Source organism: Theobroma cacao, chromosome 5, assembly GCF_000208745.1.
Source record: "Theobroma cacao cultivar B97-61/B2 chromosome 5, Criollo_cocoa_genome_V2, whole genome shotgun sequence".
In the NCBI taxonomy this organism is placed as follows: Eukaryota; Viridiplantae; Streptophyta; class Magnoliopsida; order Malvales; family Malvaceae; genus Theobroma; species Theobroma cacao.
Genome location: NC_030854.1, coordinates 32,735,675 through 32,761,767, shown reverse-complemented (window position 1 = coordinate 32,761,767; position 26,093 = coordinate 32,735,675). Strand labels below are relative to the sequence as shown.

The following is a 26,093-nucleotide window of genomic DNA, read 5'->3' as shown; positions in this document are numbered from 1 at the left end:
TTTTTTAAGTGAAATTCTATCATCGAGTCACTCAAAATAATCATTGTAATTTTATAATAATTATATTTTATTATACTTACAAGTATCTAATATATTTATACTATAAATATTTTTTTCTATTTAAACCTCTCTTTTTTTTTTTTACTATTAATACTATACTTTAAAATATTATCTAAAATAAATCTTAAAACACTATACTAAATAATTTAGCTTAATTTTATGCCATCTAATTACATATTCAATCAAATGAATTGGACCAAACCCAAGTAACATAATTCATAATGCATTCATAAAAAAAAAAGATTAGATTTTTACCTGATTTGGATTCTAACAATGACCCAAACAATTTATGTACAGCCCACCAAGCTTTTCAATTAATTGAGCTGTTGAAAGCCAAAAAAAAAAATCTCTCTGCCTTAAAAAGAAAGCCCAATGCCGTTTGAACCTTTTTCTCTTTTTTTTCTTTTTTTTTCTTTTTTTCTTTCTTTTTTTCTCTTTCTTTTTCTCCCAGCCGCTCCCCTTTTCTTCTCTCTTTCTTTTTCTTTTCCTCTTTCTTCTTCTCTTTCTCTTTCTTTTCTTTTTTCTCTCCTGGCCGCTCCCCCCTTCTTCTCTTTCTCTTCTTTCTCTTTGCCGGGGCGTCGCACTCTTCTCCTCTTTCTCTCTTTCTTTTTTTTTTTGCTCCTCCTCTTTTTCTTTCTTGCAGGTTGCAGGTGGTTTTAAGGAGCCGGGTTGTCCAAAAATTTGGACAACCCGGTGATGGGGTTCTGGCACCCCCTAGAGTTGGTGGCCAGAACCCCCATCACGCGTAGTGGGTGGAGAAAAGGATGGCTGAAGGGATGGCTGGGCATACTTTTTTTTTTTTTATATACTTTTTTAGATTTTAGTTTATTTTATTATTTATTATTAAATATATATATATATATATATTATTTTAGGTGTCTACAGAGGGCAGACAGAAGATACACAAATTGGAAGAGGAAATCCATGTTCTGAAGCATGATATGCAATCTGAAAGTGCAAGTAGGGAGGTATGGGAAAAGGTTACCAAGCTAAGAGTTGATCTAAGGGAATTACTAAGGGCCCAACAGCGAAGTTGGTGGCAAAAATCAAGAGTGCGATGGTACTTGGAAGGGGATAATAATACTCCATATTTTCATAACATTGTTTTGGCAAGGAGACGGGCAAACTATATTAACAGGATTAAGGTAGGAGGGAGAGAGGTGGATGATCTAACCACAATGAAAGATGAAATTAAACGCCACTTCAAAATCTGTACCATTTGAGGACTAATGCCCATTTACAAGAGTTCAACGGGAACTTCCACAAGCTAAGTTAACAGTCTATGGAAATGCTAGAAAAGCCCTTCACAAAACAGGAGATATGGAGTACCATTGATAATTGATATGGCAACCAAAGCAAGAGTTCGTAGTGACCATGAAGAATCCATTGAAAGCCAATTTACTTCCAAGGTTTTAGATTAGTTTTCTTAATTTCCTCTGTATGACGTTTATATACTAGGCTTTTAAAAGTTTACTTAATGACTAATTTTTTTTTCTACTGAAAGGCATATTCAAGAAATAGTTGTAAAACCCATTTCTTTCGTTGAAACTTGAAACCATACAAGCAAATAGACATTCTCCATCTTTTTACTTGATTTCAAAATATATAGTAGTAATAGTGAGTTTATGTCTGTGGTAGTACGTACCGTACGTGCATTTGTTGTGTACTGCGCATATATATAAAAAGGATATAAAGGAGAATTTGGTATGGTTTAAAAATTTAAGCATAATGTATTAAAATTTTACTTTTCCCATGTCAATTATTTTTCTTTAAATATGTATATTTTTTATTTTAATTTATATTTTGAATATATGTTTGATAGAGAATCAAATGTTCTAAATATTATATTATATATATATATATTTGGGATTTTTAAAAAAGAAAAAAACAAAGTGAGGTGATTTCAGTAACGAATGGAAGCTAGAAACAACGGCTGGCATCACCCTCATTCCAGGGAGAGAGTGGCTTACAGCCTTACCAGGAACTCTAAAAACAAGCAGCGACACACTCACAATCAATATAGTAGCATACAAGCAACCTAAAGTGAGGACTACCACAATGGCACCCTAACCAGCATTTGCAACCCAAGAAAATCATCCATCCTCCATTGCGGTATCTAGCTTCAGTACTTAGCTCATAAGCTGTTAGAAGACCTTGGAACTGGTACGTGAGAGATTAATTTGCTAGATTGGTGCATTCGAGCGAGCATTTGACTCATTGATTGATATATAATCTTTTTACTTAAAAAAATAAGATTTGAATCTCTCTTCTCTCAATTTCAATAAAAAAATATATTTATAAGATTGGTGTTGAAAACATGTGCAGCATGTGACTGAGTTTATTTAAAGCTTAGTAATCAATAATTATACTGATTAGGCAATAAATGGTAGTTTTGTAAATAATTAAGTAATAATATTGTATAATAATTTTAATTAAATAATTTATATAATTATCTTAACCTATATGATTTCTATTTGACCAAGAGCGGCAAAGATGGTGTTATGATAACTGTAGGCTGTGAGACGAAATGTTAGAAGCTGGAGGACAACAAAATATATATATATATATGTGAGACGAAATGTTACAAGCTGGAGGACAACAACAAAAATATATATATATATATATATATATATTTATCCCATTAATAAAAGAGCGGCTAAAGAAAGCTGAGAAACCGATTAATGATAATCCTGCCTTACGCTTATCATATGTTGACAAATTGTTGGGTCTGTAGTTACCAGAGGAGAATAGGAACCATTACATATGCTCAGAATTTATTAATGGTGGCACCCATAGTACAATCTTAACGTTGCAATGGATTTGCCAAATTTGGTAAAGCATCTACATATTCAAGAGAAATTGTTAATGGAGATTGAAGGGGTTATAGGAGATGGGGAGGATGTCGTGAAGCAAGATGATTTGCAAAAGATGTTATATCTTAAAGCAGTGATCTTAAAGAAGGTTTAAGGCGACATCGTCCGCGTTCATTTTTGTTGCCACATGCACTGCCAGAACTCAGAAGATATTATTATGGATGGTTATGTTGTGCCACAATATGGAACAGTGAATTTCATTGTAGGCGATATGGGATTGGACCCTAAGGTGTGGGAAGATCCAATGTCATTCAAGCTTGAAAGGTTTCTAAGCGATGAAAATGATGGGAAAACATTTGATATAACTAGGAGTAAAGAGATTAAAATGATACCGTTTGGTGCAGGAAGAAGGATTTGTCCAGGGCATGCATTGGCCATGCTTCATTTGGAGTATTTTGTAGCAAATCCGGTCTGGTCTTTTGAATGGAAGGCTGTGGATGGAGATGATTTTAATATGGAGGCAAAGCAAGGGTTTGTAGTGACTATAAAGAAGCCATTGCAAGCCAATTTATTTCCAAGATTTTGGATAAAATTATTGCTTTATATCCTAATTTTCTCTACCTTTTAAATAAAAGGGCATATGCAGGTACTACATACTGAGCCTAGGGCCATAGACTTCTAAAGAAAACAAAATCATTTGTTTTTACTGAGAATTTAATTTCTAAGACTGCATTTCATATATTTAAACCAAATGATTGTAATGATAATCATATGTTATTTTTTTCCCTTCAAAACAATTATATATAACTCTTGTTTAAAGATTTAATGATTTTAATCGAGTTTGATTCTAGCAGTAATATTAGTAGATTAGTAGTCCTAATGGGTGTAGGTGTGTGTATATCTGGTATAGTGTGTATATACTACTTTCCTATTTGTTTATCTTTATTTGAGCTTAAAGAAGATTAAAGAAAGAACTTTGATTAAATTATGTTTTTATTTAAAAGCAATATATTTTAATTTAAAATAAGTATATACTTTGTCCTAAATGATATTTGAATATTCTATAACGTATATCCGATGTGATATTAATTTAGAATTAGATTTTATATAAAGCACTACAACATAAGGGAAAAATGAATGGTTAATATTATTTATTAATTTATTAAATCTCTTTATTCTTTAATTTAAGTTATGCAATGCAAATGTTTTAAAAAAGAACAGAAAAAAAAAAAGAAAAAGCTTTTAGTTAAAAAAAAAGAGAGAGAGAAAATCTGAAGAAGGAAAAGAAGTAAAACCGACACGGCGCCATCAATGGAAAGTGGGAAAGCTCCTGATATTTCGGTGATTTCGACGAAATTTAAAACCGATGCCAAAATCAAAAGCAGACCAGACTTTTTTTTAATTTTTTTCTTTTGAAAAGCAGGAAATAGTGTTCCAAAGGGAAGGAAAAACACCAGCAAAGTGCTTGTCCCGAACCCAGAAAATACAGAGAACAACAGCGCCAGCGGCAACCAACAATCACCAAGAAAGAAACAAGAACACAATAAACCAGAACAGCAAACCAACCCCAGAAGACAACCAGTAGCTTCACTGACCGCATCACTCCACCCTTAGCAAGCCGATCAGCAAGATGATTAGCAGACCTTGAACCGAGACTTTGACCGCCGCCCGGTCCCTCGCAATCCAAAGGTATTTTTTTTTCTTTGCCCCCTTTTGAAGGGTTTATGAAATTTGTTTATTTTTTTGATTCCTTTCAGTATTCTTGAAGTTGAATGTTCATGTCTTTGGGAAAATTCTTACTCCAGTCTTGTTCTGTAAGGCTTTTTCTTTTCTTCTTTTTCTTTTTTGTAAAGTTTACGCAAGAAATTTTTTTTTTGGGTGGGTTTGTTCTAAATTTGATGTTCTTATATTTTTTATCAGTAGGGTCCTTTTAAAAAGATTGAAATTCTGAATAAAAAAAGAATATTTTTTTGGTTAGATATTTAGTTTTTAAATACTGTGATTTGAATTTTGACAGGTTTTAAATTGACTAATTGACTGAGAATCAGAGTTAAGGTGTTGAGTGTCTTAAGAGTTTAATTATGGGACCCGACTTAAAGCTGACAGAGAAATCCGAAGCCATAGTGAAAGTGGTTTTGACTAATAAGAAAAAAGGAAACTTGGCTCAAAATCAAGAAGATAAGGGGGTGCAAGGAAACATGGATGTAGAGGTTGATGTTACGGAACATATGAATTGTAGTGAGCTCGAGATGATTGATGTTGAATGCCAGGATGCTACTGAGTATTCGAGTTCTTTTGATGACACAGAATCAGGGGATGAGAATGGTTTGGTAGTGAATGATGATCTTGAAGTTGAATCACCACTGTACGACACAAGGTTGTTCAGATCGTTGTTTGATGGATGTGATGGACCGTTGCAGATGGGGTAATCTTTTGTTTGAACTCTTTTGTGTTTTAAGCTTATGCTTATGCTTGTTTAGACATGGTATTGATGATTAACGAGTTGATGCATCAATTGTTCTTTAGGGGACTGTTATTGTTTATTTGTTTTAATTTGCCATAAATTCTAGAAATCTATGTTTAATTACTTTCTGTACCTACTGTTGAAAGTTCCGAACAGAAGTTTGACAAAATTTTTCATGTGAGGTCAAATAGGTTCTTCTATCGATGCATGAGTCTCCTTTTCTGTGAAAAATTCAGTTTGAATGGCTTGTCTCCTAGGACTTCCAAATTACTGAAACCGTGTATGAAGAACATTATTGATTTTCAAAACTTGCATGCTCCACTAACTAGTTATCATTTTACTGATATTGAACAAATTCTGGTGAACTTGGTGCTGCCTACAATTTAACCAAATGTGGATTATAGGCAATCATACTGATGCATATGGAATTTCTCTTTCCTTCATTTTGCAGGCAAAGTAATTAGAAACAAATAAAATGTCCTTGATCATCGTTCACTTTGTGAAGTGCATTTTTTTTTTCTTGGTTAGATGTGTGTTTATGTGTCAGATCATTTAATTTGCTTTTTCTCTTAAATTCTCCAGGAAGAGAAGGTTAACAGACCACTGGAGGAGGTTTATACATCCTCTTATGTGGCGCTGCAAATGGTTAGAAGTAAAACTACATGACTTTAAGTCTCAGGCACTCAAGTATGAGAGAGAACTTGCCAAATATGGTCAAAGCGAGCAGTTTGAATTTGGAAAGGTTACCTTTCAAGGCTTTGATGCAGAGTTGCAAGCTTTTCCTTCAAGAATTCAAAAGAAGGAAGTAATGAAGAGGAAGAAAAGAAAACGAGTAGAAGATACTGCTGATGTTGCATCATACATGTCTGATCATAATATATTCTCCTATTATGGTATGAAGCTTATGATTATTCTCTATATGATTTTTATTTTACAAAAAAAGATTTAATTAAGTTTTTCTTCCCTCCTCTCAGAAAGTAAGAAGTCTGTTGTTGCTTCTTCTGCTCTGGATGATGATTGGGGTGAAGGTAAGAAGTAAGAATTATCTTTTGTTTCAACTTATATGATTGTATTTTAGCTTATGTGTAAAGCCAGCCGATGAGGATGTAATATATAAACATTGTAATCTGTAAGCACTTCTTTGTTGTATAGTATATAATTAAAGTTTGGCTAATAACCCAACTAGTTGTAACTTTTTCATCTGTGGATGGCTGTGAGACCTGAACTTATGGGCTGCTCCATTTTATCAGCAATTATGAAGATATCAACTTGAATTTTTACTATTTAGAATACTGATATATAATTTAGTGCATAGTTCTGCTTCTGATAAGTTGCATGAATTTCCTCAATTCTGCTTTTTATGAATTATTATAGTAGTAATTATGGCTAATTTTTTATTCATTAATATGCTGTTGGTTCCAAAGTTGATTTTGGTGGATTTGAAGTTTTCAAACTGTATTTGGTTTTCTCTGATAAAATGAAAATGATCTCTGAGGAAGCCAATATGAAATTGATATGACAGATTCTCCTAGACGTTATGAGTTTCAGTCTCTCTTAATAATGGATAATTGTTGTTATATATGTCTCTTTTATCACTGATTTAAGAATATACTTTTTTTATTTATCATTATTTAAGAAGTCCTCAGAGGTTTACTGGTTATTTTTTATAGGTTTGACATTTGTATATATCTTCTTTAAAAAAAATAAAGTTCTCCATTAATTATTGGGGATTTTGTGCATTTTCTTTCTATGTCATGATTTTTGGAGGTAATAAAACAATCGATCTCATGATTTCTACAGATAATAAAACAATCAATGGCTATGATGATGTTGGTGGATGGCCATTTTTTAAATCTAGAGATGGTGATACTTGGTCAGAACAGATCCTTCGGAATATTGAAGTGCTACGGTCAAGAATACAAAAACTAAAGACCCGAATGGACAAGTTGATGACTGAAAGTCCTCAAAAGTTCTCATCAATCAATATGTTGAGTTCGGTTGTACCATGTGATGTATTGAACAATTCTAGAAATCATCTTTCCCCTGAGAAAGGAGATGGAAATAGTTCACAATGTACTACGTCGCAGCATGAATCTGAGTGTGACATGAGGGATAATTTTATGCCTGGAAGTGCAGTTTCAAGTCATGGAGTGGTGGCCCCCCTTCCTGATATGATCAGGAGCATGAGTAGGCGTCTGCTTGAGATTTCCTGTGAAAATGTGAGTTTTTCTAAGTTAAAATAATTTTGCTGCACTTTCTTTATTATTTTGTTCATACACCACGATTATGTAACCTAAAATCCTCTCCTTTGCCTGCGCAATCCATTACTGTAGTTTAGGTGAGAAAAGATATGGTTTTACTTGTAATGTTGGTGTTTTCAGCTTCTACCAATGCCGAGCTTGTTCCAGCGCAAGCTTACTTGCTTGCATGAAACATGAAATATTTTCTGCCCCTCACCCTTTCTTTTCCTCCTCTTTTCACTCCTCTTCATTTATCTAGTGAATAACATGCCTTTCGTCATGATGCTATCATGTTTTGCGATAATCAAAATTTATATATATATAAAAAAAATTCTTAGGGGTTTCATACTGGGTTAGCTATGAAATTTGCTTTTCTGCTATCCATCTGTTTTCTTTAATGTAACTGGTCTTCACGTGAATGTGAAGATTGAGGGAGAAATTCTAATACCTAACCAGGCAGCCAAGGAGGAGTTGTGTAATTTTGGAAGTGCTATAAGTCAGCAGGCGGAGAAGCCTCACATATCCAGGAGAAGCTGAAAACTTTTTCTCTTGTCCAGGCTCCTGGAGACACTTTTTCAAGTCCAAGCAATCTGATGATAAGAGAAGGACCAGATGGGAGCAAAAATTAGGCTTAGGTAGTCGAGCTGGAGATCCTCAGGTTAGCTGGATTCTCTCAGTTAAATATAGCTTCTATTCATATTCGAGGAGATGGAATATCCTATAAAACAAGAGGTCAACCTTTTCAGCTTTGATGATGATACGTTCACTAATGTCAAGTGTATATTCTGCTATCCTCTGCAACTCACACTTGTATATGCTATTTCTCAGTTTTGCTGAAACATAAATGTTAAGTTCAGATGCTGTGCAGTATCTAGATTACTATGATCTGTTTTGGTTGATATTACTCTCTCTTCTTTTTATTTTTTTGAGTGATGGTTTCAGAAGTGAGAAGTGAGGTTTTGAGCCTTGGTCTTTCCTGTCTCATTCATAGTTATGAATATCGTACAATATGTGATATGTGTACGATACGGTATAATATTAATAAAAAACAATGTATCGATAATTGCATCATATTTGATCAAGTATTGAAAGTGTATCATATAATACACATTAGGTATGTTAAGATACAAGACGATACACTTTTATAAATTTAATTTTAATTAATTATTAAAAATTTATTTATTTATTTAAATTGAAATGTGAAAAATTAATTTTTATAAATTTCAATGATTTAGATTTTAAATAAAAAATTAAAAAATTGAATTTTGTTTAAATCATTTTTAATTTTTAATTAATAAGTTAATATAAAAATGTACATATTATTTAAAAATATATACATATACTGAGAATTCTAATTAAAAAATAATCATATTTCAATTTATGTTCTATAATCTTTAATTTTATTAAAAAAAAATAATATTTTTAAATTTTTTATTGAATAAAATTTGAATACATGATATGTATTTTGATTTAACAACTTAAATTTCCAGTTCACTAAAACTCTTTATCTCCCTATAAATCAAAACTGAACAAAAAAATTTATTAAAAAAATACAGCTATTGAATGTTTACCTCTAAGCTGCTTCTAGTACAACTAATTGGCTTATTTGGGAAGCATCTTCGTCTGTTTTTGATTCCGATTTTAGGGTGTTGGATTTTTGTGTTAAGAAGAATTTGCAGGCTTCTAACCTCTAGGGGCTGCAGACATTGTAGTTATTTGTTTTGTATATTTAAGAAGCCGAAATTCTTTTCTTGTCACCATTCTAAATTACAAGTTATAATCATTCTTGATTTCTTGATCATAACGATTTAAATTTAATTACTTACAGTTTTGAAAGTTTTAAATTCGAATTTTGATATAAGAGAAGAGAATTTATATAATTGAAAAAAAAAACTTCTCATTATGTAACTATGATCACATGTATAAAAAAAAAATCATGTTAGACAATGTCACACAGATAACAATCATCTTCAGAGTTGTACTTGATTAAATTAATGAGCAAAATTAAAAGTTGAAATTGTGGCAATTAATTCTCAATATATGAATTTGGGCACAAGTTGTTTACATTGCAACTCAACTAGTTCAAGTTATATTAAACTTGAAGGTGAATTGATCATATGGTTTGCTTAACCTTCATAAATTAATTAGCATTCATTATTTAGGGCAAGAGTTTGAAAAATATGAAGACAGGGCATAGGCCTGGATCATGTTTTCCCTGATGCAATGAATGTGAACTTCAGAGAAGCGCACAACAGAACTAAATTTCTCTAAAATGATAAGACTCAAATACTTGTGCGGCTGCCATAAACGACAAGTCATCTAACTCCAGTACTGCCCTTCCTATTCTTATATGGAATCAGCTACATTTCGTCGTCTGATAATTTTTTATAGTAGTTTGAAGAACTCCAGTGTGGTGCTCGTATGAACTTAAAATATGAAATGATGGAATCAGGTATATGGCTTCCCTCTTATATATATGGACACATCCCCAGCATCTCCTGCAGAAGCCATATAATCAGTTTCTCTCAACCATGGTAGCGTGCTTCTTTATCTTCATCTTCATCTCCATCTCCATCTCTGTTCTCCTCAAACTCATCTTCAACTATCTCACTAAAACAAGAAAACCCTCTCGAAACCTGCCGCCAGGGCCTCTTCTTCTCCCCATTATTGGTAACTTGCTCTTGTTCCGCAAATCTTTTAACGACCTTCAGTGTATACTTCAGTCCCTTCATGCCCGATTTGGTCCTATAATCACCCTCCACTTTGGTTCTCGTCCAGCTATTTTCGTTGATGATCGATTTATTGCCCACCAAGCCTTGGTTCAAAATGGTGCCATTTTTGCTGACCGCCCTCCAGCTTTGGATGGTAGAGAACAAGTCGTTATCACCACTGCCCTCCATGGCTCCACATGGCGGGTGCTTCGCCGCAACCTTACAGCAGAAATGCTCCAATCTTCTCGTGTGAAATCTTATTCACATGCACGTAAGTTGGTACTGGAAAGACTCTCGAAACTGCTCAAGGTTCAGTCTAAATCTGGTGATCACCCGGTCCAGGTGATGGAACATTTTCGCTTCTCCATGTTTAGCTTGCTAGTCTTCATGTGTTTCGGAGACAAACTTGAAGAAAAGAAAATCAAGGAAATAGCGGATGTTGAGAGGAATCTGATGCTGAGTTTTAGTCAAGTGAGTATGATTTCTATTTGGCCAAGAGCTACAAAGATTCTGTTTCGTAAACAGTGGAAAAAGATCTTCGAACTACAAGAAAAATCGAAAGATTTAATTGTCCCTTTGATACTAGAACGGAAGAAGGTGATGGAAGAGAAGTTAAGTGCAGGTGGAAATCAGATCAACAAATATGTCTTATCGTATGTTGATACCTTGTTAGATTTGCAGCTACCGGAAGAGAACAGGAACCTTAGCGTCGAAGAAATCCTTGGTTTGTGCTCAGAATTTCTTAATGGAGGAACAGATAATACATCCACACTGTTGGAGTGGATTATGGCAAATTTAGTGAAATATCCGCACATCCAAGAGAAGTTGTTCATGGAAATTAAAGGGGTCATGGGAGATGATGAAGAAATGGTGAAAGAAGATGACTTGCAGAAGATGCCATATCTAAAAGCAGTGATCTTAGAAGGGTTAAGGCGACATCCTCCCCTGCGCTTTTTGATGCCTCATGCAGTGACAGAGGATGTGGTTTTAAGTGGTTACTTGGTGCCAAAAAATGGAACTGTGAATTTCATGATAGGAGACATGGGATGGGACCAAAAGTTGTGGGAAGATCCAATGTCATTTAAGCCAGAGAGGTTTCTCAGTACTGATAATAAGGATGGAGAGGGATTTGATATTACAGGGAGCAAAGAGATTAAAATGATACCATTTGGTGCAGGAAGAAGGATTTGTCCGGGGTATGCATTAGCCATACTTCATTTGGAGTATTTTGTGGCAAATTTGGTCTGGCATTTTGAATGGAAAGCTGTGGATGGAGACAACGTCAACATGGAAGAAAAGCATGAGTTCTCAGTAAGGATGAAGTATCCATTGCAAGCCCTTATATCTTCAAGATTTTGATGATAACACAGTCAATGGTAAACGTTTACCGGATAAAAACCTTTTCAGCAACTCTGCTTAAGCTTTGCTTGAACTTGCTGATGCAGTTACTATAGTGATTTTTACCAGCAGAAGGCAAGAAATATCAATTTAAAGTAAAAGATTACTGATGCAGTTAATCTGTCCTGCTTGCTTTTTAACCTTTTTTTCTTTCCAGGTTGTAGTTCTTTATGTATGAGTAGAGACTTCATTTCATTTTATCAGCGCAATGTAAAACAGATATTGTCATTTCAGGTGCTTTCTGTTTCAAGTCTTGCGATATTGATGCTTTAGTAATCTTGTCCCAAGTACCCATGTAATTTAAATATATATAAAACCAGCCATTTGTTTCCGTGCTTACTGATGTAATCAGATAAGTTTATTATAAGGATAATAATCCTAAATTATATACCTGCCCTATTGTTATGAATTCTGAATTAGGCTCATCAGTCCGTAGAGATCTAGTTTGTCACACTCATAAACTCTAATTCCTAAAGAGTATTTTTGACACGAAAAAATGACATATTGCAATAAGTAAAACAAAATGCACTAAAAGCGATAGAACAGAAAATTAAAGTAATCTTTGAAGCATAAATGCTTTGATGATAGACAGTGAGGAATAAAAAAAATGCAATAAGTAGAGAAAGTGACGAAACACGATAAATAGAAAGAGTTGAGTAATGAAAATATTTGGAACAACTTTGAGAAAGTCTTAAAAGTAATTTCTATTGTATTTCTGATGATTTTTTTCGCTTGTTTAATTGTCAAACTCTTATATCTATACTAAATGAGAATACTCTCTTAAGAGCCATTGGTAAAAGAAAGCACTTTTAAGATAATACCTTCTGTGTGAAAAAACGTGAAGTGTTTCTAAGATAACACATTTTATATAAAATAACGTTTTTATTATGAAAAAAACATATCCACTATAGAAAAAGCGACTTAAAAGAAAAGCATGTTAAAAAATGGCTTATCGAAAGTTACTAGAAGATCACATAGTTAGAGAGTGTGCGTAAGTTTTGGATAGTGAAATAGTGATACTTGACCATATGCACACATGTACTCTTAAAAAAATAAAAAATAAAACACATGTACTTTAAAGAAAGATAAAAAGAAAATCCTCTTAATTTCTTCATATATGATCCACAAGTCAAATTCTTTAGAACATTCCAAATATGAAAATAACTCGTAAACTTTTTACTTGTTTTGAATTACTTTCACTATTCATTTCTCCTGTGATATAATTGTTCTACACTTGTTCTTATTCTGTTAGGCAATATTTTAAAAAAATAGTAATTAACTAAAATTGAGCATCAACAACTACTCTTCTCATTATCAACTTTGGAAGAATTCCTGAAAAAATTCATCATAAGGAAATCAGTTTGTTCAACCGAAAGTGATTCCAAACAGCATGCTGCGGTGGCTAACGATGCTGAAATTATTCACGTCCCAAGAGGTTAGGAAGCAATGTATATAAAGGAAGAGGAAAGAATATGAATTAAGTTCTAGTAAGGTATTTATCAAGATTGATGGATCTATTAAGCTCTCATGCACGACTGAGTTATTCGATAAACTGCAAAGCTGTTTGTTCAGTTCTAATAAGAGTTAGTCGGATGGCGAAAAGAACTCATCATACCAGAGATATCAGCAAGAATAACATCAGCTTGAATAAAAGTAAAATCTAGTTATTAAAGTAGTTTTCCTTCTTTCCCCTTTTAAGTATTATCAACAACAATAGTTATACCTTGTAGCTTTACACAAAATGATCTGTGACATTTAAGATAAACCCGCTGTCTTCGTAATCAAGTTAGATGTAGCTCTGACTTGTGTTTTTGTTCCATCAATTTTTCTTCATAACAATACATCACAATTACGTACATAACATATCTGCAAAATGAACTCTTACAGTAGAAAACTATTACAAAAGAGAGTATCATCAACACATTATAACTCCTACTTTTTGAAAGCCTTTGGATGAAAGCTAATTCGATTTTCTTTAGATGGGATTTTGTCTGAAACCGAGAAGCCTCTTAATAAAGAGTTTTATGGTTCTTCAAGCAAAGGCTCTAACAATTGGCAACGGGCATGATCCCTCTCCATCATATCAATGAATTCATTTGCGCAAAGAAAAACCTCCATGAAGAATTCAAATGTTTTCTTACCAAATCATTTGAGGCAGTAAAAGCAAGAGTATTCATGTTACCACATGGTAACCTCCATATATATTCCTCCAACAGCAATAAATCAATGACCATCAAATGGAAACTGTGACTTTGAGCATTTGAGGTGTGCCCCACACTCCTTATCTTCAGAGCTTTCTCAGTATCTTGCATCAGCCTCTTTTTAAAATAAAAAATTACACTGTCCTAATCAATGTACTATAATATCCATCTGTAGTCCATCCTTGATTTCCTCTAAGAGCATTCCTCATTTTCTGCTTCAATTTTCCCTCCACATCACTAACCAAGCATCTCAAAGTCTTCAGTCCAATTTTCTTGGTATCTTATGCATAACTCTTATCTTGAATCCACGTACAGCGCCTCTAGTATCATTCTGAACAACCCAGGATTTTATCAAATTGTCATAACTGCTTGAATCAATATGATACCAAGCAGCCAGATACGGAAGAACTTAACCCCAATGCAATGCATCTCATCAGGTAATGCAATAAGCCACTACCTAAGTTATTAAGTCAAATACATTAGCTGATAATATGTACTGAAGCTGAAAGATCTTTCTCTGACATGATTTATTTCTAAACTCATTTTATAATTAGGAATTATAGGGATTTTCAATCTGTACTCTAAAGAATATCACTAGGCTAGACAATTATTTTCATTCACAGTATTCTTGTCACAGGCAGTGAAGCAACGACAGCATAGAGCTCCACCTCAAATTGCATTTAACTTAGATGAAGCTACTAATTAGCTTAAGAGGGTTGTGCACCAATATATGAAGTATTCCAAAAACCTTATTTTGTAGATGTCCTACCTCATAGTGTTGGTTGTACAGGATCCAAGGCATCAACCTTTTGTGCTTTGTGTTGCCTCGCATAACGTTTGATAAAGATTTTCCATAGGCAGTCTTCCTGATATAAGACAAACAGATGGAAATTAAAATTTAAAAAAGAAAAATGAAGGATGATGGCTAATAAAGACAAATGATTTTTTTTTTATTAAGTGACAAATGATTTATTGTTTAGAAATTAAATTGCTCCAAATTTAGTAAAGCATACACAAACTACTACGAGCAGACTGATGGATTTTGTCCTCCACTGATTTACATCGATAGATAACAACACACTTATTTCATAAAATGGCTTCAATAAGCATATTTCTATACTTTCATCTAAAATAAAACTTGAGCAATCTTTCATTCCACTGATTATATGTATTAAACTTCCTTCTGTTGTGTGAAAATTCATTCATTCCAACAGGGAATATTAAAGTAGGAAAAACAAGGGACAGCAAAAGGAAATTCATTTTTTTTTCTTTTCTAAAAAAGAAACAAGTAATAGTGGTGGCCAAAAGGCCAGCAGACAAAAAGTGCATTTATACACAAAGGTAACCTCAAAAGTAACAATTACCTAATGGCAGGCATCTCACTTACATAATTTAATTATGTAACAATCATAATCTATAGTAACATTAAAGTTAATTACATGAGTGGTAAATATAACTTTGACAAAATGTACAAATGGGGAACTGACAAAAACGAAATTGTATAATTTGCACCTTGAACTTTCAAATTATGTATCATGTTAACCTAAATTCTAACACTGTTAACCCAACCAATGCCTTAACAATATTTTCACGTAAAGTGTACATCACCTGGAGCCATCAACATCCTTTTCAATGCCAATTAACAATAAAATATATTTTTTCACCTATGTGGTAAAAATCTCATCCAAGACCACTCAATTACTGGATGCCACGTGGCATCCATGTGAAACTTTTACAAAATATTTAGCATTTTTATTGAACATGCGCATACACATGGCACTATTATATTAGTTAGATACCACATAGGCAGGCTGGGTTAACAGTGTTAAAGTTTTGACTAACCTGGTACACTATTGAAAAGTTCAGGATGGAAATCGTATACATACATGTGTGTGTATATATATATATATTAGTCCAAGCACTAACTTTCACATTTCACCATAGTTCAGGTACCGAATGTGTGTTTTAACTCTTCACATCAAGTACTTACATTTTTAAAACAAATATCGCCAGAAAATTACTCTCTTTAAATCTATAGCATGCATGTTTCTAAGAACCTTTTCCTGTACACTTACTATATAAAATAAAAACATATGAAATTTTAACCTTAAGCTGAGTCATCACCAAATCTAAGCCTGACTGAGGTGTCTAGTCTCCTTTATTTGGCTGCAGGATTATCCTTTGTCTAACTTTCTACCATTCCCTAACAGGCCAATTTGTAGCCTCATTCTCCCAAGCTATCACAATTGTCTAGTCCAGGCCCTAAGAAGATCTAAATCTTTATCCTGGATTTCAGGAGTGATTTGATGGACAAATAAGACCTAAGGAGATGCAACCATCACCTAGGGGCTCGGAACAAAATGTTCAAGTTAGAAACTTTTTGTCAGGGATCCTAAGACAGCCATAACCTGTTAAGCATAGGATATGATGAATTTTATCATGAAATGCAATTAAAATGGAACAAGAAAAGAGTACTTACATAAATATTCCAGGTCTCCAATGAGGTTTCTTGTCCCCCTTTGAAGATAATCTTATTATTGTGACAAGTCCAGAGCCAAACAACCAGAAAGAATCCCCTCTCACAGGAGAAATCAACCTAGCTGGAGGATCACCAAAAATGTGAGCAAGGCAAGTCCAAGTATAAGCTCACTGATTAGGATGCTAACAGCTTTTCTAAGGTAGTGTAATATATCAAGCCCAATCTCTCTTCAAGAAGTCTCTACAGCCATGTAGAAGGGCTGTATTAGGATCATGGCTACATGATTTTGTTGTCCAACCTTCATGACAAAAGTGAACCAGGTTCAGCCAAGACTCACCTAAACACTTCCATCTCGAGGCAGTTTAAGCACTGCAGGAAAACCCACTGTTATACAACCAAAAGCATGATGGATCACAAACTTCAGAGTCAACCTATTTGGCAAAATGCCTGTCCTTTTTTCTCAAAATTGCCTCATCAGCTGAGGTTCCTAGGAACTCTTTCAGCAGTCATATGCCTTCAACTTTGTCCAACCAAATGGAGGGGGGCACCAGACAATAATTCCATGCATACCGGTTAACAATTATCTTGAACAAAAACTTCCAACCTTGATCATCCTATGAGAGAACTTAGAGTAACCAAAATTTTCAATGACTATTCAAACCTCAGGAGAGCATTGTCATAAATGAATCAGACTTGTTTTAAAATTCAATTTCTCACTCATCAAATTAGTTTTTCAGCTGTCCATTTATTTCACGTATCAATAAATTGGAATTGTCAACAACACGTTTGCTTTCATAAACTATATAGCTAAGTAATTCATGCCTGGGTGCTGGCCTTAGTGATTTTAATTCTCTGAGGGGATCTGTGATCACATATTTACTGCAGATTTCTTTTGCTGGTTGAACATGCTTCCACCAAAAGTCAGAGAGCGCCACTTTGAGAACATCCCAGTATTCTACATCTCGGTATATCCTAAAAAGACTGCTTCCTTTGGGAGTCCAAACATAGAAATCCATCCAATCCCGGTCCATGATTTCCATTAGACCCTGAGCTTGTGGAATACAATAAAGGGGGATCCGCCTCCAAGGGGAAGCCTTGCTCATATCTCCACCAAAAAATGGACACTTTATCTCCAACACTCCTCTGAGAGGCAACCCATAAACAAACCTGTCCACTAAGCCATCAGGTGAAGCTGCTAACCAACCTTCTTCTGCATCCATCTTACCATAAACCTGAAATTCAGGAAAAGAAACTGTATTTCCAGTAATCAGCTTGTATCTTTCAAGTGCTTCCTCTTCTTTAATATTGCTCCAACAGGTAGCCAAGTTACCAGAAAATGGCTCAATTGCCCCAATTTTTTCTAGCCAGAGTTGGGCCCTTCGGCAAGGCCAAAAGCCAATAGCCCCACTAAATGTGCTTGCTGTCAATTTCTGTTTTCTCTGTTCTTGCCAATTTTTGAACCAGTGCTGCAGACTACTGGACTGAAGAATAGAATGAGTTTCAGATGCAAATTTCTGATAACAAGTAGATTGTCTGGAACTACTTTGAGAAGGATGATTGAGAAATTGACTGCTGGTGATGAGCCTTTCACTAACTGGCTCAAGTAGACTCTGGCTGGAATATGTTCTCCTATATTTCAAATTAATGACAAGCAAACCAATCTTACGGATATTCCTGCTCTTGCAAGGTGATAGCTGAAAGTTTAAGGGAAAACAATATGCAAGTTCTTCACTGCCCAAGGGAAAGAAAAGAAGTGTCATTAACTCATTATGAGAACCAAAATGACACTTTATTGATATAAAAAGATTGAGGTAGGGTAAGCAATCACCATTAAGAGATCCAACAATAAAAATTATGGTTCCATTTGCAGAAATTTTTTTTGCCTACAGAAGCAAATAATAAATTTTGATGAATTAAAATGTTGTCCTATAGAATTAACCTTTGGAATACTAAAACGCCTAAAGTTTATATTTGTAGGGAGCAATCATCACTTATGTTTAAATGTGTGTGCCATTCACCATTTTCACCATTTACTTGTTTAATCAAAATATGGTCTTGATTTTCACTCTCTCCTTTCATTTTTTAACAACTTTTCAAGAAGTAAAAAATCAAATAGGAAAAGTAAGTAGCAAAAACAACAACCAAACCGAAGCCAATAAAAATCAAAAGCTCCGTAAGCATATGCGGTGTCCCTGGACTGGTATATACCATCAATGCTATTAACCAACAAAAACAAGTTCATACGCCATGGCAAAACTTCACAGATAATCCCCAAAAAAATTTCTGATTCTTCAAAAAAAAAAAAGTAAGAAGCAACAACTAAAAGCCTTCACTGGTTAACTTTCATGTTATTTTTAAGAAAACAAAAGTGAATATTTGACTTCAGAAGAGACCGTTAAAACCAAAAAGGACAGTATGGCTAAACAATCAAACACCAAAAAAATGGGGCTATTATGCTAACAAAATAAAAATTGTAACTATGGGTATCTGAAATTTATGAGAAATAAATTGTTACAGTTCATTGAGACATAAAAAATCAGACACCTNACAGACAACTTAATAGGATTACAAGTTTAAAACGTAATATATATATATATATATATATATATATAAAGAAAAAGTCTATGAGAATAAAAAAAGAGAGGACTAACCATGGAAGCTTGTGAGAAGAACGATGCATAGAGACTGGGATATGGTAAAAAGGACGAGACGCAATTTCCCATTCAATTCATCTTTTTATTTATTTATTTTGTTTCCCCTGAGAAATGAAGCGAAAAATGTTGCAGGGTTAAGTTTAAGAAAAGGGTTTTAGGGGGAAAGGGTTTTAGGCAAGGAAGAATCGGGGCCTGTTTGGCAACAGAATTAGGCCGACACAAGTCGATTATGGACAGTACAATAATTTATTGTTTGGGCCCAATGAAAAGGGAAACCAGGAACAGTAGTGACGAAGCCCATCAAATGCAAAGCCCAAGGAACAAATAAGGAAGAGTACAGAATGAAATTTGAAGTTTTAAACTTACTTATTAAAGTTTGTGCCTTAAAGACATCAGGGAATTGGAAATCAATTTTAATATAAAGTAAGCTAAATCAAAATCTTATTTTCTCAAATTAAAAATATTTTCCTTTTTTCTTGAAAATAGATAATTTTCTTGGCAATAAAATTTTTATACAGTAAAACAACTCAAATTTTATCTAATTATTGTTATATCTCTTTAGGAGAATAATTATTGAATCTTTTCTCCCTTATTCTCCCTTTAAAGTCAAACTTCCTCTTGTTTATAAAAAAGAAAAGAAAAGAAAATTAGGAATAATGCCATAAATGGTCTCTTTGTTCTAATTTTATATTCAGGTTAGTCCCTAAACTATATTATTAATGGAAAAATGTCCCTCTACTCATAATTAACAACTCATCAAATTGATCCTTGGGTTAACTCTCTTGATGATACAACATTTTTTTTTGTTAGATTTCAATAAAAAAATGAAAAAGTTTAGGACAATATTTCTCATCAAAATGACACATTTCAAAAATAATTTTGAAACAGTTGGTTTTCCTTTTACTTTGCTATTCTGTTAATAATATGAAATAAATTCATTGCTATGAGGAATGCAATGAAGCATTACCACTGGTTAGGTTTAAATTTAATTCAATAGCCATATAGGTTCCACCGCCATCATTAATTATTGCCATATATGGCAGGAAATAAGAAGGAGAAAATATGGCAAGAGAATATTGTTAAGTATTCAAAAATAAAATATTAGTATAATATTTTAAAAAGTTTTAAATTATTTAAAAAATTTTAAATAAATTTTTATATTTTTATTACATTCAATCAAATTCTTATATTTTTATTTTGAATCAAATAAGTCCTTTTGCTGTTATTTTAAATTAAATAAACCTTTATAATTAATGATTAACTTAGTTAAAATGTAATTTGTCATTTTATATCAAATATCATAAACATAGTATATTAATATATATGATGTGGTATATTGACATATTATAATTGATGATGACATGACATGTTAATGTGGAATGATAACATGATTATTTGATATATTTTTTTGCACCTTCTACATCTATAACATGTCAATGTCATGTGAATATAAAATGATAATTGGTATTTTAATTAATAAAAATTAGTCAATCATTAATTATAAGGGTTTATTTAACAAAAAATAAAAGTATTTTTTTTAGAAACAATCTAAAATAAAAATATAGGGACTTAATTGAACGTAATAAAATAATAATAACTTATTAAAATTTTCTTAAATAATTAAGAGAATTTTTTGAATATTATACCTAAAATATAATACCCAAAAGTCTTTGTAATTATATACAAATAACATTAATAATTTGAGAAAATTAAACATCCAAGATTTATTAAAACTACTTGTCTATTAAATTTCATTTGGCCCAACTTTCTTGCAAGAGAGTACTATAATATTTTATTTGACCTGTCTAATGAAAGATAACTTTTTTTTTTATTTCATAAATGATTTCAACCTCCCTTTTTTCGTTTACTCAATTTGTATATATACCATTGAACTTTTTTATATTTTACAGTAATTAAGATAATTTGTTTTAACCAAAATACTTTAATTAGTTACATATATCCAAAATTAATATATAATTGAATTAAAAATAATTAATGCATTTAAGATTATCAGTTTATACACAGTTAGTGAAAATAAACTCCACCGGCGGATTAGATGATCCACATGCCAATTATTAATTAATTAATTTTCTTAAATGTACGTTTAGAGTATGTGTCAATCATCTAATTTCGCTTGTGAAGTTTAAAAGCTATACTTATGTATAGAATAATTTACATTACATATATTTAATATCTAATTGAATTATAATTAGCTTAAAATCCAATTTAATTTTATGGTAATTAAATATGATTATAATACTAATTAATGTCATAACGTAATTAATAACTACCTAAATCTTACTATTATAAAAAAATTAGGAAAAAGGAAAAAACAAAAGAGATAAAAATAGAAACAAAAAATTAAAATTATATAAAATTACATAGAAGTGGAGAAATAAAAAATATAGAGTATATATACCTGTCTTTATTTTTTAAAAAATACTTGTCTTTTCATTTAAAATTAATTAATAACCGACAATGTTACTTTCGAGGGGATGGAGAAGATTTTTCAAACCAACAAGAAGTGTATTTTTACTAAAATTTCAAGATTTTCCGTATTTTACCCAAAAAAAAAATTTGTTGCTTAAAAATAGCCCCTAATTAATTAATTATAAGAAAATTTATACTTGAGATTGACCCAATTTTGTTATTGGTATTATATTTTTTTCCTTAAAAAATCAGTTGCCCCTTAAACCTGAAAAATTATAGTCGAGTTGCAAGCAAATGTTTTATTTTATTTTTAACAAAATTAAATTCTTCGGGACATCATGTATGAGTACTTGAATCCAAAATTTAATTTCGTTAATTTGATATATAAGCATCCTTTTGTACTTATTATATAATATAATTTAAATCTATAACTAAATATATGTGTTTTTCTTTCTTTCTTTTTTATCTTTTAATATAAGATAACACTACACTTAGGATCTATAATAATCTCTATTAATATCCCTAATACCTGAATTTATAGTTAAGCTAAACTCAAATTATTACACATTATCCACTTTAATTTTAGTACTCAGTTTCCTTTTTGTTTCTTTAATTTTATTAAGGACTGGCATCGTGAAAAACGTGTACACAAGCATAGTATATATGATATATGATAGTAACGAAATACATATACATATTTCAGAATAAAGAATAATTGGAGAGATGTCCGAAATAGCTGTCGATGGGCAAGAGGTTAAGCTAGTGGGTGCATTGTACAGCCCATATGTTCACAGGGTGGCCTGGGTGCTGAAACTGAAAGGAATCCAATATGATCTTGTGGAAGAAAATCTGAGGGATCTGAACAAGAAGAGCTCTCTCCCTCTCGATTGCAATCCAGTGTACAAGAAAATACCTGTGCTTCTTCATCATGGGAAACCGATTGTCGAGTCCTTATTCATCATTGAGTACATTGACAAGACCTGGAAACACAATCCCATTTTGCCCGCTGATCCATACGAGAGAGCCATGGTAAGATCTTGGGCTCGCCTCAGGGATGAAACGGTATATACATCTGTTTTTATCTCTCCAACTTTCTGCTTGATTCATCACTACTCTTCCTACACCAGGCAGGGGGAGGGGGCGGTGGTTGGTGTTCCGGCTAGTAAATTCGCGCTAGCAAGGTTGGTGGGATATGTTAATTGAGGGGAACACCTCTCAGATCTAGGCACCTACGAGATTTACATTTTTTTTTTTTTTTTGCCTCTTAAAAGAATCTAAGTATTCCCTATATTAAAATTAAAGAAGAATCGATAGTTTCGTATAAATTAGCTTAAAATTTTAAAATAATTGATCATCAAATTATTTTTTAAACATAACATCAGAATTGATATTCGAATCCAAATTTTGAAAAATTTACTTGTTTTTCATTAATTTCTTTCTCCAATATCATGTTCATCGGACTTTACATGCAAGTTTTTTAAAAATGTTATTAAACATTTTTCAATTTGCATCTTTCTTTATTTTAGGAGACATACTAAAACTTTTATATAATACAGATGGATCACTTCCAATTAGTTTAAATTTTTAAGAAATTGGCTGCAAATTATCTTTCTAACGCCTACGTACTCTTTTTTGCATTTTCTTGAAGCCATAAAACAAGAAAATGGAAAGAAAGAAAAATTTTTCCTAGAATTTACATGTAAATTTGATAAAAATTGAACAACGATGTTTAATATATTGTTTTTTTTTGTTAAAACATATGAATATTATGAATATATATGAATATCCAATGTATTTTATAACATCCAATACATCTCTTCATATCCAATGTACGTATTTATATTGATACATTCCTACCTTCTGATTTTATGTATTATATGTACATTCCTATTTATTAAGTTTATCCTCTCTATTTATGTAAATTCATTTCCCCTTCATCTATATGTGACTATAAATAAAGGTATTGTAGTTGATGGTAGATATACTAAAACAAGAAATGAAATAAAAGATCTTCTTAAATTCCTACTACCTCTCTTTAATATTCTCTTTCAAAGTTATATTTTACAATAATGAAGGAATTTTAACATATTTAATTAATTATATTGATCACAAAGAATTCATAAAACTCAAATTTACTGCACACCTAATTAACACTTAGATCAACAACCAGTGTATGTGTTTTCTGTTTAATAAGAACACGGCTTTTTGACATATTAACCTGCAAGTTAGCAATTTCTCGATCATATTAACAAATACTTTAAATTCGAGATCGAATTCAATTGATACTTGGTTTAAACTATTTCATATGTTAAAAGACAATACAAATTTTTAAGTATCTTGTTCATTATAGACTTATGAAATTGTCAAATATTTCAATACAATTCCTCAATTGTACATATTATTTTAGTTACTTGAAGGTTCAAAGAGAGTGTTATATCTTGAAGGAGACCAGCTAAAGAAGGAAATTGAGCAAGTATCAGATGCCATGGCAGTGCTTGAAGGAATGATGAAGGGCAAGAAATTCTTTGGAGGTGAGACGGTAGGGTTCCTGGACATTGCCTTCGGCTGGACTACCGTATGGTTGGAAGCCATTGAGGAAGTTGCTGGCGTAGAATTCTTCAACCGTGATAAATACCCTCACCTTGACAATTGGAAGAACGAATTCAAAGAGATTCATGCTGTGAAAGACAGCCTGTTCCCCATGGAAAGGTTGGTTCGGTTCTTTAAAAAGTACCGTCAATCACAGCTAAAATTAACAGCACAAAAATGAGATCGATGATATGCAGCTGTTCTCTCTTCGTAAGAAATAAAAAGAATAAGAAATGTTAAATGGTAAGAGTCTCTTGGTCTCCGTATACATAATTATATGCTGGAAGAGATCTCTCGATCTCTTTATCTTTATTTGTCTGTATTGTAAGTTTTGAGTTATCATCAATAAAGTTTATTGTGTAACTCAGAAATCTTTATATATTTAAAAAAATAATACAAATTTGTCTCTAATTTATAATGTTTTACAAATTTATTATATATTATTATTTCACATCTCATTTCTTTTTTACTTATCATATGTACTTACTATCACTTTACGTATTCAAGTTGATCTAAAGTTCCAACTAGTTAGACTAATGGTGGATCTCTTATACTATTAATGAGTTAGCAAATAGTCTTATTATAAATCTAGGGTAAATTATTTAGGCATTTTCAAGTTTTGATTAAAATTACACGAAAGTTTATTGTTTAAAAAATAAACACTCAATCTTAAAGGCTTAACACACCGTTAATAAAAAAATAAAAAAATTAAAATACCTTTTCCCCTTTCTCTCAACTTTTTCTTTTTTAAAACATTGATCTGTCGACGACGTTCCCTTATGTTGATAGCCATCCCATAGCCAAATCTGACACTCTTCAATGTCGAGAAGCGCCAGATCTGGCTCAATTTGGAGCTCTAGATCTAGTGCTTTCCAAGAGGAGCTTGGCACTCCCTCAAGAGGACCTTGAGGAAGCGCCCTAGATCTGGTTAGATCTAGTCGAAGAACACCAAATTTGACTGGATCTAGTTGGAGAAAAAGGTAATATTTTTTTGTAAAGAAAGAAAAAAAATAAAAATAAAAGTTTATATAACATTATAATTTTTGACATATTTAAAGATAAAATTATTTAAAAAATATTACTATGTCAGTAAATTAATAAAAACTTTAATGGTTGACTAATAGTTAAACTTATATATCTAACAACAGATATTCGTTTGAGACGAAATATCTTTTTTTCAAACTAATTAATGAACCTTCATATAATTTTTATCAAAACTTAAGAGCGTTGGATATTTTATCTATAAATCTAATATCCTAATATTACCATATTATTTTGTAAGTATATGATCAACTTTTAATGAGTTATACATTTATGATATAGTTTTCAAATGGTAGGTTTTTTTATTCCTACCAAGATTTGACAGTGATTTTATCATTATCTATTGCCTTGATTTGCTTTCTGTTTACTTGCATGTTTTCTTTGATGAAATAAATTTTTTTCTTGTATGATTTTTTTAAAAAAGACTTGCTAAGACGTGGATAAGTATAGTTACTAAAATTAATTAATGCCAAGTTGAAAGAAATGAAAAAGAGATAAGATGAACCGATTTTCTTTATCAAAGGGACTCTATATATATGCAAGAATTACATGGTGATAGTACATTTGCTAAATAAATATATTTAATTAATGAAAGAAGGTTTATAGTAAACGTTATTTTGTTTTTTAAAAAAAAAACAAATGAGGAAATTTAAAAGGAGAGCAGAAACTTGAACTTTAAACATTAACCCTCTCGTGTAAAATTAACAACCACGTAAATGAATATTTCACATAATTTTCCTTTTCCCAATTACACCAAATGCTTCTCCACTTTTATCACTTTGAAACCTCTCAGTCATGAAAGGTCATCGGATCGTCTCGCAGTGCTCGCGGAGTCAAAAACGGCCCGTTTGGGAAGAAGAAAAAGAAAAGGAAAATAGAAAGATTTGGGCCATTTGCAAATTTAGGAAAACAAGTAAACAAGATTTGTGCTCAATAAGGCCTGAATAAATTTAGGCTAAGCCCATTGGAGGTGATCCTACGGCTTTATTTTATTGTTCATTTAATTTCATTTG

General features: G+C 32.2%; 4 protein-coding genes and 1 pseudogene across 6 annotated transcripts; 4 read left to right on the top strand and 1 right to left on the bottom strand.

The window, feature by feature from the left end:
- On the top strand, window positions 2,639-3,501 carry LOC18599615 (annotated as a pseudogene).
- On the top strand, window positions 4,101-8,481 carry LOC18599614. Its single transcript, XM_007029661.2, has 6 exons — window positions 4,101-4,562; window positions 4,891-5,298; window positions 5,920-6,230; window positions 6,312-6,365; window positions 7,138-7,556; window positions 8,004-8,481. Exons 2-6 carry the CDS (start codon window positions 4,955-4,957, stop codon window positions 8,112-8,114), a joined length of 1,239 nt encoding a protein of 412 aa, XP_007029723.2. The 5' UTR covers window positions 4,101-4,562; window positions 4,891-4,954; the 3' UTR covers window positions 8,115-8,481.
- Window positions 10,109-11,907, top strand: LOC18599613 (cytochrome P450 89A2). The gene has a single exon (XM_018121269.1). The coding sequence runs from the start codon at window positions 10,109-10,111 to the stop codon at window positions 11,645-11,647; it is 1,539 nt and encodes a 512-aa protein (XP_017976758.1). The 3' UTR covers window positions 11,648-11,907.
- LOC18599612 lies at window positions 13,441-19,142 on the bottom strand. Of its 3 annotated transcripts, none has more exons than XM_018120715.1 (4): window positions 19,018-19,142; window positions 16,367-18,097; window positions 14,657-14,753; window positions 13,441-14,344 (listed from the first exon to the last, which is right to left on the bottom strand). In XM_018120715.1, the coding sequence occupies exons 1-2, from the start codon at window positions 19,044-19,046 to the stop codon at window positions 17,092-17,094; spliced, it is 1,035 nt and encodes a 344-aa protein (XP_017976204.1). In that variant the 5' UTR covers window positions 19,047-19,142; the 3' UTR covers window positions 13,441-14,344; window positions 14,657-14,753; window positions 16,367-17,091. The 3 variants fall into 3 exon arrangements, with proteins under 3 accessions (XP_017976204.1, XP_017976205.1, XP_017976203.1); XM_018120716.1 differs by having other exon boundaries at window positions 13,441-14,218; XM_018120714.1 differs by having other exon boundaries at window positions 13,441-14,753.
- On the top strand, window positions 22,174-24,961 carry LOC18599610 (probable glutathione S-transferase). Its single transcript, XM_018121038.1, has 3 exons — window positions 22,174-22,512; window positions 23,858-24,159; window positions 24,829-24,961. Exons 1-3 carry the CDS (start codon window positions 22,174-22,176, stop codon window positions 24,959-24,961), a joined length of 774 nt encoding a protein of 257 aa, XP_017976527.1.

Excerpts from the sequence above, each read along its gene's own strand:
- LOC18599614 (XM_007029661.2), top strand. The coding sequence starts at position 4,955 with ATGGGACCCGACTTAAAGCTGACAGAGAAATCCGAAGCCATAGTGAAA. Across the intron at positions 6,231-6,311 it reads TAATATATTCTCCTATTATG|AAAGTAAGAAGTCTGTTGTT; the intron begins GTATGAAGCTTA and ends CCCTCCTCTCAG. Across the intron at positions 6,366-7,137 it reads GGATGATGATTGGGGTGAAG|ATAATAAAACAATCAATGGC; the intron begins GTAAGAAGTAAG and ends TGATTTCTACAG.
- LOC18599613 (XM_018121269.1), top strand. The coding sequence starts at position 10,109 with ATGGTAGCGTGCTTCTTTATCTTCATCTTCATCTCCATCTCCATCTCT.
- LOC18599612 (XM_018120714.1), bottom strand. The coding sequence starts at position 19,046 with ATGCATCGTTCTTCTCACAAGCTTCCATG. Across the intron at positions 18,098-19,017 it reads TCTTCTCACAAGCTTCCATG|TGAAGAACTTGCATATTGTT; the intron begins GTTAGTCCTCTC and ends TCCCTTGGGCAG.
- LOC18599610 (XM_018121038.1), top strand. The coding sequence starts at position 22,174 with ATGTCCGAAATAGCTGTCGATGGGCAAGAGGTTAAGCTAGTGGGTGCA. Across the intron at positions 22,513-23,857 it reads CTCGCCTCAGGGATGAAACG|TTACTTGAAGGTTCAAAGAG; the intron begins GTATATACATCT and ends ATATTATTTTAG. Across the intron at positions 24,160-24,828 it reads AGCCTGTTCCCCATGGAAAG|CCATCCCATAGCCAAATCTG; the intron begins GTTGGTTCGGTT and ends TTATGTTGATAG.